This window comes from Hydra vulgaris, chromosome 12, assembly GCF_038396675.1.
Source record: "Hydra vulgaris chromosome 12, alternate assembly HydraT2T_AEP".
Classification (NCBI taxonomy): Eukaryota; Metazoa; Cnidaria; class Hydrozoa; order Anthoathecata; family Hydridae; genus Hydra; species Hydra vulgaris.
The window spans coordinates 5,252,501-5,267,870 of NC_088931.1; the positions used below are offsets into that span (position 1 = coordinate 5,252,501).

A 15,370-nucleotide genomic window follows, 5' to 3' on the forward strand; every position below is an offset into this window, starting at 1 on the left:
CAAGAAAACTTTCACAACTTAAAGAAAGATTTAAGTATTGTTTGACCAAAGTTGATCCTAATGTTATCCAAGAAACAGTTAGTTGCACCAAGAGCTTGATTGTCCGTATCAGACGAAATGGAGTGATTGAATCAAATTGAATATTATATTGAATAAATTAAATAATTATCTATAAAATACTTTTTTTACTTTTATAAAACATTAAAAAACGAGTAAGTTATGATCCTTTAAACTTTGTCCGGATTTTTAGTTATCGCCCGTTATATATCTCTATAAAATAAAAAAAACTACAAATTTTTTTCTTAAATCTGGTTTATTCAAAGTTTTATTAAATAAATCAAACAAATCAAAAATCATTAAACATGGAAAAAGTTAGAAGTATTGAAAAAATGTATTAAGAATCAACAATTACAAACAATAAGATAAATATAAAATGTATTATAAATTAACATTCATAAACAATAAATAAGATATAAAATTCCAGCTGTTTTCATTGCATTATTATACATCAAATACAGAAACACTCAAAGATTTGTATTCATAAACATTCTTTGAACAGTGCAACATGCAAAGGATAAGAATCAAGTACCATCAATAACCAATGATGAATCTTACATAGTATTATCCCCCCACAGTATTATCCCCCCATAGTATTACCCACCCAAAAAAAAAAAATTTTTTAAATACCTAATTACAATTAGATGTACCACTAAATGTTTTATAATAAAATAACAATGAGCTTCAAAATTTAAATCATAAAAACTTGAACATTTCACAGGTTCCTAATATTTTGAAAATAATTTTTACAAAAATATTTCACTGCCCCCCTTCCCCCTCCTTCCACCTCAAAAAAAAATTATATGAAAATTTCATAAACATGAATCATTTTTGTTTTAAAAATATTAAAAAAAAAAATCTTTAATAAATCAATTATATTTTTAAAAGCTGAGGTAAACAAGAGGTTGTTACTGTTAACTTATTTTTCTAATCACATGACTCCTGTTGACTTAATTACAAATGAGCATATCAATGTATTTACACTAATCAATATATATGACATAATGGTTGACACAGACATAGATTGCATCCAAAGCTGATACCTTTCTACAAAATTGCATTTTGACAACATAAAAAAAAAAAAAAAAAGTAGGGATAGGAATGTTTGTGTTTATTTTTTGATTGATTCGAATGAACAAAATTGCTTTGAAAGTGAGTCAAATTTTTTTCTCTAAAATAAAATCTAATATTAAAATGTACTTTCATTTATTTAAAAGTATGTATCTAGTAATGTTAAAAAATTAAAATGTAATACGTAACTTCTCTTTAATATATTTATTTGTTGTGTAAGAAATTGCAAACACTGTTAGAGAAATTGAAACTTTTAGTAATGCAGACAAAACATAGCACTTTAAATCCATTTTTTAAAACAGCAATAAACAAAGTACAATGACAACGTAGTTGAAAAAGTTGAAAAGGAAACAAAAAAATTTTTTTGATATCTTTTGATATATATATATATATATATATATATATATATATATATATATATATATATATATATATATATATATATTTTGCATAGGTTTATGAGAAGTTTTAAACATGCGGCAATCGAACGTTCAGACTTTTCCTCTTCCATCAAAAGTTATATTTTATCACGTTTTCCAGATTCTTATATATATATATATGCATAATATATATAATTCTTATATATATATTATGCATACCTAATGAGTGTTTATAAATGAAAAAGAATTAAAATTAAAAGTTTAAATGACTTTAAACAAATGTTAAAAATAAAAATTTTAAGTTGAAAAATTTCATTAAAGAATGTCTTTATAAACTATATTACTTTCGAGTCCCTAATAAAAGAGAGTGGGGGGTAGACGTTTATTAATTTTTGGAAAATTTCCCCCCCCCCCCCCCATTTATTAATTTTTGTTTGTTGTCAGCAAAAACTCAAAACTCATAACTCAAAAAAAAAAAAAAATCAGCGAAAATCGGCCTTAAAAATTCAATATCATCAATAAAAACAAAAACTTTCAGTGTAAACAGACTTTAAAAATTGCCAACATGGTAAATCTTGGTTCAACATATTAAATTCTATTCAAATTATGCTGAAACAGCTGTTCAAAAATTGTGCATTTAACTGCTAGAATTAAATAGCTTTAGCCACACTAGAATAAAACAGTTCTAAGCTGTTTTATTCTAGTGTGGCTAAACTTTTTTATAAAAACTACTTATATTGTATCATAAAAAAAATTCCCACTCCCCTTTTATTAATAGTGTCTTTTCTTATATTAATATTTATTATTAATAATATATTAACATCTATTAGTTAATTAATAAAAAAAATATTAAAAAAAAAAACGAAAACAGACTCCAATAGGAATTGGACCTGGAGCGCAGGCACCACGATCAAATTTATTAACCACTACACCACACAATATTGTAACTCAATATGTTAATAAAGCTTAAATAAAATGAACTTGTTTTGATGCATAATTTTTTTCAAGTAATTTAAAATAAATAATTTAAAATGTGCTTTAAAATAAAATAACTTCCGCATGATTAATATGTAAGTGTTACATTATACTATCAGGGAATCAGTGACCTGGGTAAATATATATTAGATTTAGAAGGAAATTTTTTTCTTAACTTAAAGTTTTTCCGGATATTTTGTACATCAGGAAAAACTTTAAGTTAAGAAAAAAACTTCCGGTGTTCCGGAAATATCCAGAATAAAATAATCCCTGATATATATGGGCAATTCAATTTTTAACTTACGTTACACGCGCAACAACTTTATCAAATATTTGTCTATTTAAAAAAATAAGCTGAAAATATTTGAGTTTGGCCAAAAGAGGGCAAACTTATTACTGAAAATGCCAATTTAATTACGTTACACGGAAAACAAGGTAAATAAATTGCTTCAACTTTTAGGACAGATTTCTGCGAATCAGTAAAGCGGTTTGTATTAGAAACTTTTACAAGATGTTAAGAAATCTATACTAATTTAAAAAATATATAAAAATTTATCAGAGGTAACCGGCTAAGGAAAAAAAACTTGTTTTTTTGATACTATGTATTTAACTTACGTTTTAACTTACGTTACATTATTTTCGTGGATTTTTTATATCTATTATCGAGAGCTAGAGTTAGGTAACAAAAAAATTGCATAAGTGTTGTACTCATTCATTAAAAAATTTAACAAAAGAAATTTTAAAAACTGGTGGCACTCTTCCTGAGTGATTTTATATAACATTTATTAAAGTTATCAAATCGAAAACAGTTTTTACACAAGACCAAGAGCAACTTTAAAAAATGTCGAAGTTTTACTTACACTTCTTTCGTTTATATGTATTGCCTTATTTTCATTAGGTTGAATTTTTAGAATGCAAAGTATTTACATTTGAAATCTCATAATATTTTTGACGTAAAAACTGCTACCACAGTTTAGGAGGGAGAGGGGTATATGTGATTGGATTTGTTCAGGTATATGTGATCGTTTGTGACAGAAGGAAAGGAGTTGAGAATTGACAAATATAGGGTGACATATTTTATGGATGGCCCCCTTAATTGCATTTACTAACAATTTGTTTTACTAAAACAAAAACAAAAAAATGGATTTAACTGATTTTTTTATATTTGGATAATAACAAATTATTCTTTTCTTTTTTTTTAATGTCTAAATAAAAATATTGACATAATTCTAATTTTTATTTATTTATGTATATTTATATGTCAACTAAAATAAGAATACATAAACAAATAAAAAAAACAATATAAATAATTTTAATTTACATTAAAAAAAGATTTTTATTCTAAATTCTCCTAATATAAAAAGTTTCACTTTGAACCTTGTCAACCCAACGCGACAAATTAAGAATTACGTAATGACATAATTCATTTTGTAAACAAAAACTAAACAAAAAAGCGCCAGAACTTTATTAAATGCAAGTAGTTTTAATCTACATTAAACAAATTTGAAAATAACATTTTACAATGATAGTTTTTTTATCATGCTACAATGAGAAAAATCATAACTTTCGGAAGCATAAAAATGATTTAAATTAATTAATTTTAGTACTAAAGGTATATTTTAAATAAACTTTTTTGTGTCTACAACAATATTCATTTGCGAAAAGTTAACGAAAAACAGAATAAAACTTGACTACTTTTTCATTTTCCGCCATGGAATTGGTCATATATACATATATATATATATACATATATATATATATATATATATATATATATATATATATATATATATATACATATATATATATATATTTCAGGTCTTAATAAGAAGCATTACGCAGTTTGCATATTGCCTGCAAAAAGGCGATTTGCCTACGCATTCAGCAGTTTTGCGCTACGCAAAAACTTTTATCTTTTAGAATATTTAAATTATCTTTTGAATTAACTTTTAAATTATCTTTTGAAGTTGTTAACATGACGTTTAATCAGAAGAAATAAAGTTGTAAGTAAAAGCATTTAACCGCAATTGTAAACTAATAGATTTTTTGTTAAAGAAACAGTTTGTTTAATAATTTTTTTGCTGTAGTTAAAAATTAGTTAAAAAAAATAAAGTGTTTAAAGTTTTATCTTAAGGAATTAAATATATTAATTCCTTTTAAATAAAGATTTTTAAGATAAGATATTTTGTTTACTGTTAATTCAATAACGTAAAGTTTTAATGACGTTCGTTTAATCTATGAAAATAAATTATGATCACGAATATGTTATCAGTAACTGATGAATAATGAAAAAAAACTTTTTATTGTTTAAAAACATTATTAAAAAGAGTTCTAACGCGTTAATAAAATAACTTTAATTACAATGCGGTACTTGAAAAGACGCTAGTGACGCAATATAACTTTTAACAATACAAAATATATTTGCTGAATTGAGTTACTTAAAAATGCGTTACGCGTTTTCGTTACGCAGCGAAATCTCTTAACATGGCCTGTGTATATATCTATATATATATATTAGGGGCTATTCTAGACCGTTTTCAACAGTGTCGATTGTATTTGGGCGCCGCCCATATTAAAAAATTTTTTTTTCAAAGATTTTTTATGAGAAATGTCTATATTCGGCAATATTTCTGCTAAACTTCACTCAGGATGGGGGATACCGGTGCCCAAATTTTCTTCCTAGAATAGCCCCTGTATATATATATATATATATATATATATATATATATATATATATATATATATATATATATATATATATATATATATATATATATATATATATATATATATATATATATATATATATATATATATATATATATATATATATATATAGATATATGTATATATATATATATATATATATATATATATATATATATATATATATATATATATGTATATATATATATATATATATATATATATATATATATAAATAAATATATATATTTATATATATATACATATATAAATATATATATATATATATATAAATATATATATATATATATAAAACCAATTTATATATAATCTTAATCTGTATAAAAAAATATAATTACAAAAAAAAAAAAAAGATTAATTTTAATATTAAAGGGATCTCAAACCTCCAAGACATGTTGTGTTCATATTAAAGAGAATGATGAAAAAATAATGTTTGGGCTAAACTTTTTTGATTAAAACAAAAGAATAAATGAATACCAAAACTAACTTTTTAATTTTAGTCGAAGCTTGTCTTCTCCATTTTATTGTAGGCCTAAAAGTCAGCATAGTATATGCCGCAATCTACAGACTTGATAATTTATTCAAGCGTGTTTCATTCCTAAGAATTTTAGTAAATGTCATTAATTTTTTTTTGTTTGCGCAAGAGATCAACTATGTAAACAAACAAAAGTCAATGTACAAAAACTCTTAGTAATAAAACGCACTTAAATAAATTATCAAGTCTTTAGATGCGGTGAATATTATGCGGACTTTTAGGCCTATAATAAAACGGCAAGCTTCAACTAAAATAAAAGTTAGTTTTTCTTGTTATTCATTTGTTCTTTTGTTTTAATCAAAAAAATTTAGCCCGAGCATTTTTTTTTCATGTCTTGGAGGTTTGGATTCCCTTTAAGATTACTTAAACAATTAATTTTAAAACCAAAAAAAACAAAGATTAAAATAATAATGATAATAAAATAATAACAATAAAAAGTTACCTTGATACTTGATCTGAAGTATTCTGAGAGAAAAATTTCAAAATGAGTTTTAGATTTTAAATAAATATCATGTTAATATGTGTCAATAAATGTATAAGATATAATAAACACTATTTTTTAATAAAATATTTCATTTTTATCATTTTGATATAAAATAATGTGAGAGAAATATTTCATTTTTATCATTTTGATATAAAATAATGTGAGAGAAAGAGTGATATACAATTTTACCTTTAAATGTAGAATTTTTACTTTTAGATTTAGAACCTTTTTTATTGAAAATACCTTTTAAATACTGAAAATATCTTTGTTTATTAAGTACCAAGAATAGCCACAGTATAAAAAAGAGTTTTTAGATAACAGGCTAACTTCAGGCAAATAAAAAAAGATGATACAAAAATGATAACATCAGGATACAGTACACAACTAGCATTAAAAAACAAACTAGAGAGATCCTCTGCAAAATTATTTAAGATTTTAATGCTATGGGATCTCAGATGAACCAATAATATTAACTGAATTTTCTAAGGAAATAAAAGTCATATATCAAGTACTATATTCACTTACGAATACTTAAAAATTCATGTGTATTTATTTACTATTTAAAGAACAATAAGAACTTTTGATAAGAAAATCACCTAAAATATCTTTAAAATCCTTTTTAAAAATGTTGATATTTTAAAAATAACAACTTGCCTAAAAACAAATTATCATTACTAAAAGAATTCTTTTTAAAAAACAATTTAAAAACAAAAAAAGTTCATTTAATTCACTAACATAAGCGAGAAGTTCCGAGTTTGATCCCCACCACATCCCTGGTAGTACCGCACTCAACTTGTTTCTCGGCGCAGCAGCCTTGTTTGTCAAGGTTCAAGTTTTATAGAGTTGAGAGAGGGTTGTAACCATAACTAAAGTAACCTCCTCGATTGCAGTGGCCTTCATAGTCTTGGGGAGGTGAACTGATAATAAAAAAAAACAAAACCGAAACAATATACACTGAAAAATAAAACAATAGAAAGTGCAAAAAATCTTACGGGTGATAAATATAAAATGAGAATTTTTATATTGGGCTATAATAAAAACATGTTACATCACAAATAAAATATAGCAAAAACATTTGCTTAAAAATTAATCTTTTTTGTACTAAAAAGTAGAAAATAAACTTTTTAATTTAAGTTTAATAGTTCAGTAAACTTCAGATTAACAGGTCTGCACAAGATTTATATAGAAACATACCTGTCAACCTTTAGTTTACTGAACTATTAAACTTAAATTAAAAAGTTTTTGAGCAAATGTTATTGCTATATTTTATTTTCTACTTTTTAGTCTTTACAGAAAGTTACAATATTTAGCAATGCAATTGCCAAGACATTTGTAATCAATCTTTTTAGCCTTATTAAAGAAACATAGTATTTCCTGATTAAAAGAGCGGAATATTTTTTTTAAAGGATAAAAATTTATTATATAACAGTAAAATAATATAAAGAACAAATATTTCATTTGCATTGCCACCCTTGTCCTCCCACATATGTAGTATATTAATATTAAACAAAATTATGATGTAAGTTTTTTTTTTAATTTTATTTAAAAAATAATTACAAACCCACAAGCAAGATTAGCAATTTTAAAAATGAAAAAATGTATTAATTAAAGAGAATAAATTAGATTAAAAAAAATTGCAAACCCACAAGCAATATTAACCTATTTTAAAAATGAAAAGATTTTTTAATGAACAAAAATGACTTTTAAAAACAAACCTGCAAGCAATTTAGTAGCAAGTTTCTATATAAAAGAGGTTAGTTTTTTTGTTCACCAAGGATGACTAATAAAGTTATCAAGTGAAAGAAAGATCATAAAAAGGTGCATCAGTCATCTTTAATGATATATAATTAATGAACATTTGGTTATGGTCCAGCATCAGCAGTTCGACATCGTAGCTTTGTCATGATGCTGGAACAGGAGTATTGTACAGCATTTACATCAATTTGACGAATGCATCTTTTGAGCCAAGAATTGCAATTAATTGTTTGCTATTCTTAGCTCTCCAGTTGTTTTTGTATACTAACAAACTCAAATATCCAAAAAAAATCTTTAATTGGGCGACACTGAGGCAAGTTTGTTGAATTGCAGTTTTTTGTATTTTACTTTTGGAGGTGTTGCGGAACTTTTCAACACAACCGAATTAGGTGATGCAATATATATATATTTTTTTTTTTTTTTTTTTTTTTGTTATTCACCTCCTCAAGGCCATGAAGGCCACTACAGATGAGGAGGCTACTCAATAGTGGTTATAACCCTCTCTCAACTCTATAACTCCGAAACACGAACCTCGACGAACAAGGCCGCTGCGCGGAGAAACAAGTTGATATATATATATATATATATATATATATATATATATATATATATGTATGACATTAGTGCGTTTTAACTTAAGTGGAGTATGGCTGTGTCAGATGCGATAATTCGCGCCTGTTTACTTTATGAGTTCAAACTTGGAACCAAAGCTGCAGAAGCTTGTCATAAGATATGCGCTGCTTTTGGGGAAGGTACCATAGCAGAATGGACGGGTCAAAAGTGGTTTAAAATATTTTCTTCCGGAAATGAAAAATTTGAAGATGAACCAAGATCTGGAAGACCATCCATCCTTAACAACGAAGTCAAACATGTCAGGACCTTGCCTTAAGGTTTAATGTGAGTGATGAAACTATTCGTTTACATTTGCACCAACTTGGAAAATGTTGGAAGTTGAGCAAATGGGTACCTTGTGAGTTGAGTGAAACAAACAAACTACAGCGCTTAACCATTTGTTCTTCATTGCTTTCTTTCCACAATTTAGTGCCATTTTTTGATGTGCGAAAAATAATGGATTATGTACTGCAACAAAAAACGAACATATCATTGGCTAGCCAGTAACGATCCAGTACGGATGACTCCTAAACCAAGCATTTACCAACAAAAGGGTTTACTGTGTGTATAATGGACTACAGCAGGTATCGTTTACTATGAGTTGCTACCAAGTGGCAAACCATTACTGCTGATATATATTCAGCCCAATTGGACAGAGTTTTGGTTGCTCTTCACCAAAACAAGCAGCTTTGGCAAACAGAATAGGTGTTGTATTCCACCAGGACAATGCCAGACCGCACACCGCAAAAATCATGCGGGAAACTCTAGCACATTTACAATGGGAGATTCTACCTCACTCTCCGTATTCACCAGACCTTGCGCCAAGCGACTATCACCTGTTTTTGGCCCTGGATAAACATATGAGGAATCCACAGTTTCAAAATAGAGAAGATCTCGAAAATGAGTTAATTCAATTTTTTAGCTACCAAACTCAAGACTTTTATAAAAATGGAATATACCAGCTTGTTTTCACGATGGGAGAAAGTTATTCTTGCTGAAGGAGACTATTTTTCAGAATAAACTTTATTAAAACTGTTTTTATATGTATTTATTTATGGATCTGCAAAACCGCACAAACTTTTTTGGTTACCTGATATATATATATATATATATATATATATATATATATATATATATATATATATATATATATATATATATATATCTATCTATCTATCTATATATATATATATATTATATATACATTTTATATATATATATATATTATATATATATATACATATATATATATATATACACATATATATATAACATATATATATGTATTTTATATATATATATATATATAAATATATATACATATATATATATATGTATGTATGTATGTATGTATATATATATATGTATATATATATATATATATATATATATATATATATATATATATATATATATATATATATATATATATATATATAATATATATATATATATATATATATATATATATATATATATATAGTTATATATATATAGTTATATATATATATATATATATATATATATATATATATATATATATATATATATATATATTATATATATATATATAGTTATATATATATATATATAATATATATATATATATATATATATATATATATATATATATATATATATATATATATATATATATATATAGTTTATTAAGGAGACCATTGCTGTTTAAAGATGTGCGTATAAAATTAAAATTTTTTTTATAAATAACTTTTACTTTTTTATTTTACTTATAAATAAATCTTATATAATTAAATAATATAAATAAAAATTTATTAAACTTCTAATGATACTTTAATATAAAATCATTAGCTACTTTATTTAAAAAGTTCATTAATTGTACACGAAAATTAATAAATTAATCAAAAGTATTAAAAAAAGTTGATTTCCTTCTGGACAAAACAAGTGCAACTCAACAAAATGTTGACCAAGCTGTATTTCGCTATCAATATTTCGTGGCAAATCCTTTGTTGTCTATCACAGCGTTGCATCTTCGAGGCATAGATTCGATCAGGAGGTCAATGAAACTTTGTGGAATCGCTGCCCAGGCCTTTTGGATTTATTCAAACAGTTGATCCTTATTACGAACACCTTCACGATTAATTCTGCAGTTGACGATCTCCCACAGGTTCTCTATAGGGTTGAGATTCGGAGATTGAGGCGTCCAATCCATCACCGATAGGTGGTTGTCTTGAAACCACTGCTTGACTACGTTTGCAGTGTGTTTCGGATCGTTTTCTTGCTGAAAAACCCATTTTATTGGCATATTCCATTCAGCATGAGGTAACATAACATCTTTCAGGATATTTTTATACATGAAATGGTCCATTATTCCATCGTTTCGATGTATTGGACCTAGACTGTTACCAGAAAGTCACCCCAATACCATTACATTGCCTCCACCATGCTTCACGGTCTTATGGCAGTAACATAAATCGAGGCGTTTTCCGGCCGGTCGACGTACACGGCAAATGCCATCGCTCCCAATGATGTTCAACTTCGATTCATCACTGAACAGGACAGTTCGCCATTTCTGCACATTCCAGTCAATATGAGATGTAGCAAACAGGAGTCTTTTCTTCTGGTTTTTTAGTGAAATCAGTGGTTTCTTTGCAGGGCGTCAAGAAAACAATCCGGCTCTAACAGCACGTCGTCTGATTGTTCGGTCCGATACAGGCAGCTCTAATTGCTTTTGTATCTCAACTGATGATATCCAGGGATCCGTCTTGACGGATCTGACGATCATAGAATCTTTTCTAGAAGTGGTGGTACGCGGTCTTCCACCTTTGTTATCTGCTGCCAACTTCGCGGTAGAACAATATTTGGAACATAGTCTTGATACGGTCCATTTTTCACGCGATATGTATTACAAATACTTTTTTGTGACATTCCACTTACGTAATCGACAATAATTTTCTTTCTTAGTTCCAATCCAAGACTGTCGGGAGCCATTTTTGCACTTGAAGTCATAAAAATAATAAAAATAAATAATCACGCTTCTCAAGGCTTACCGTGTCACATTTACCTTGTGATGATACAATAATGCTCTGTGGAACACAACGTCTTGGTTGGATGTGGACTGTATTGATATAATGAAACACTTGCTGTATTTCACTTCTTGTATTGATGTTCTTCGATAAAACACTTTGATAAAACTCACTTCAATAAACTGTCTTGATAATACTGACTGATTGACTTCCATATACTGACTGAATTACATGTCGATTTACATGTCTCTTATATAGTAAAATGAACCTGTGTGAACCTGTTCTGGAAGATTCTAGATGCTTCTTTTCGATGCTTCTGGAAGCTTCTGGATGCGTCTGGATGCTTCTGAATGTTTCTGGATACTACTGGATGCTACTAGATGCTTCCAGATGCTTCTTCTGGAAACTTCTGAAAGCTTCTGCATGCTTCTGGAAACTTCTGGATACTTCCTTTAATTATTAAAAAACTTCGATGACGTTGACACGGACCATACTTAAGAAAATGAAACAAACCAAAAAAGTTGCACTTGTTTTGTCCGCGGCAAAATGGCACTTGTCAACGAAATTCTGCCTGTCTGCTGTCACATGTCAGCTGATTGCTCATGTCATGGCATGCTATGACTCCAGACTCCTGAACTGTTTGCTGTGGTAGTATAGTTCGTTATGTTTTTAAGACATGTAAAATTAGGAACACTTTTTAGCATTGTTCGATGTTGGTTGCAAATGTATTGTCCAATATCTTAAAAACAGTTTACATATTAAAGGTTTACAAATTAAAATCCTTAAAAACTTTACAAATTAAATATCTTAAAAACAGTTTACATATTAAAAGTTTACAAATTAAAATCCTTGGCCCTATACTCTTTTTAATTTACATTAACGATCTTCCAGATATTCTCACATCTAAGGTGGCATTGTTTGCTGATGATACTACCATTTATTCTTGTCGTGATAAGAAACCAACACCCTCTGATTGCCTGGAGGGGGCATTTGAGCTTGAAAAGGATCTCACTTCTGCTACAGCATGGGGCTCACAGTGGCTGGTGAACTTTAATTCAGATAAAACTCAATTTTTTTCAGCCAATCGTTATCGCAATAATTTAGATCTTCCTATATTTATGAACGGTGATGTACTCGATGAGTCACCTACTCTTCATCTTCTAGGATTAACTCTTACTTCCAATCTTTCTTGGAAACCATATATCAAATCGGTTGCAAAATTAGCATCTGCTAAGGTTGCATCTCTTTATCGAGCTCGCCACTTTCTTACTCTGGATTCTATTCTCTACCTCTATAAATCTCAAATCCGGCCTTGTATGGAATACTGTTGCCATATCTGGGGCGGATCTTCTAATGATGCCCTTTCTCTTTTAGACAAGGTGCAAAAACGCATTGTAAACATAGTTGGACCTGCTCTTGCAGCCAACCTTCAACCATTATCACATCGTCGTAATGTTGCTTCTCTTTCTCTTTTCTACAAATACTATAATGGGCACTGCTCGAAAGAGCTAACGTCTCTTGTGCCATCCACTAAAATTCATTCTCGTGTTACTCGTCATTCAATTAAGTGTCATCCTTTTTCTGTGACTGTTCCTAAGTGCTCCAAAAACGCTTATTCGTCTAGTTTTTTTCCTCGAACATCAGCTCTTTGGAATTCGCTTCCTTCATCTTGCTTTCCTGATTCATATAATTTGCAATCTTTTAAATCGTCCGTCAATCGTTATCTTGCTCTACAATCTTCATCTTTTCTCTTACAGTAACTTCCAACTTTAATTAGTGGCTGCTTGCAGCCTTGTTGGAAGCGAAGATGTTTAAAAAAAAAAAAAAAAAAAAAAAAAAAAGGAATTAGATATAGTGCTTTTGGATAAGTGAAAAAAATTTTGATAAGTAAAAAAAAATTAAATTCTTTTTAATTAAAGATACAAGAAAAGACCATCTGAATTTAAAAATGAAGATATTGCCTTTATCAGGATGAAACAGGGTGGGAAGTATCATGGATCAACTTGGAAATAGAATGGGAAGTATAGGAACAAGGGATAAAAGGTTTTCATACGCTATAAATAGAACACAAAAAAAAATTTATTCTATGTTGAACACAGAAATTGAACTAAAAAATGGTAACTTTCTATAGAGTTTAGCAACTCATAGTCAGTACTATTGTTACATTCTGAATATAAATATGAAGCAATCTACTATTTTAATAATTTTCAAATAGCTGACTTAACAAGTTGTCTTATAGATGTATTTGATTCATCAAGTATTTTTTCCGTAAATTTAACCACAATTTCAGAATACAAAAGGTCAGAATGTCATTTTCAACAATCATTTTTTTTTTAGTTAGTTTATCTTCCCAAGGCCATGAAGGCTAATAAAGACGAGGAGGCTACTTGTGGTTATAACCCTCTCTAAACTCTATAACTCCGAAACACGAACCTTGACAAAAAAGGCTGCTGCGCGGAGAAACAAATTGAGCGCGGAACTACCAGGGCCGTGGTGTGGATCAAACTTGGAAACTTATAAAGCAAATGCTCTACCAGTACACCACTACTGCTACACCACTACACTACTACCGCAATAATGGCTAACATAATGAGAAATTGAAATTTTTTGTGATGCAAATTAAAGTTTATACACCTTCTGCACAAAGTTTCATTATCAAAGAACTTATAAATTGTTTTTAATAAAAAGTTTAGTTTTAATGTTTTTGCTTTAAATGCAAAAAATGAACATTTTCTTTATCTTTTCATCAATTTTTATATATTTAGATGCTCAAACTTTTAGAGAAAAAACTTAAACCTCTCTAGCAACTGGCAAAAGTTAAAACAATTTATCAAAAACAATTCAATTTCACGAACATGTCAGGCTGAGGTCACACACCTAGTTAAAACAGGCTAATTCATCTTTATTTACTAAACATACTAGTTAAGTCCTGACATGCTAAAATGATCAATATACAATGCTAATTTAAAATTTTTGATATTCACTTATGATGTAAAATTAATTTTAGTTACATACTAGCAGTGAAATATTTTGGAAAAATCCACACACAAAAAAAATAATTGAATTTAATAATTATTAAATCGTTTCCCACAATGGAAAATAATAGATATAGAATAGATATAGAATAAAAATGATAGATATAGAATAGAAGAAAATAATAGAATAAAAATAAAATAATAATGAAATATAATAGCTTTTAAATTTTCTTTTATTAATGAAAGTTAACATTTTTAATGCTAACATATATTAGCATATATTAACATATATTAGCATACAATTTTATTTATAAGTTTAATTTATTAATAAGTAATAAACATTTGAAAACTAGGTCATATTCTTTTAACTTAAAAAAGTAGAGTTTCGAGTTTAAAAATTAAAGAGACATCTAAAGATCTTAAGATCTTTGGTATTAGTATTAACATATAACCACAATTTTTAACTTTTAACTAAGTCATTTTCTTTAGTTTAGTCAAAGACATCAACTACAATTCTTGAAAAAAAAATTAAATAATTAGAAAGCTTTAGTAAATACAAAATTAATGCTTTTTCTGCTTACATTATAAAGGTGGAACCAGTTTACAACATTAAGTACTAATGATAAAATATTCAAAATAAAAAATTCAATAAAACTACTTACTGTTGAAGAGGAACCAGAGAATGACCTAAACATGTATAAATTACCATTAAAATTTTGTTAAAAACATAGTTTATTGTAAAAAGTAAGTGAAATTTTAAAATCTTTTACAATTTTTTTTTAAATTTAGTTTTA

General features: G+C 27.4%; 1 protein-coding gene across 7 annotated transcripts in view; it reads right to left on the reverse strand.

The window, feature by feature from the left end:
- The window catches only part of LOC100203798 (ubiquitin carboxyl-terminal hydrolase 15), a 93,709-nt gene that overhangs the window by 38,122 nt on the left and 40,217 nt on the right, over nucleotides 1-15,370 (reverse strand). For all 7 annotated transcript variants that reach the window (XM_065811313.1, XM_065811311.1, XM_065811312.1 and 4 more), the window contains 2 exons: nucleotides 15,239-15,263; nucleotides 6,188-6,210 (listed from right to left, as the gene is read on the reverse strand). In XM_065811313.1, the coding sequence (XP_065667385.1) occupies nucleotides 6,188-6,210; nucleotides 15,239-15,263 (48 nt within the window). The remainder of the gene's footprint in view (nucleotides 1-6,187; nucleotides 6,211-15,238; nucleotides 15,264-15,370) is intronic.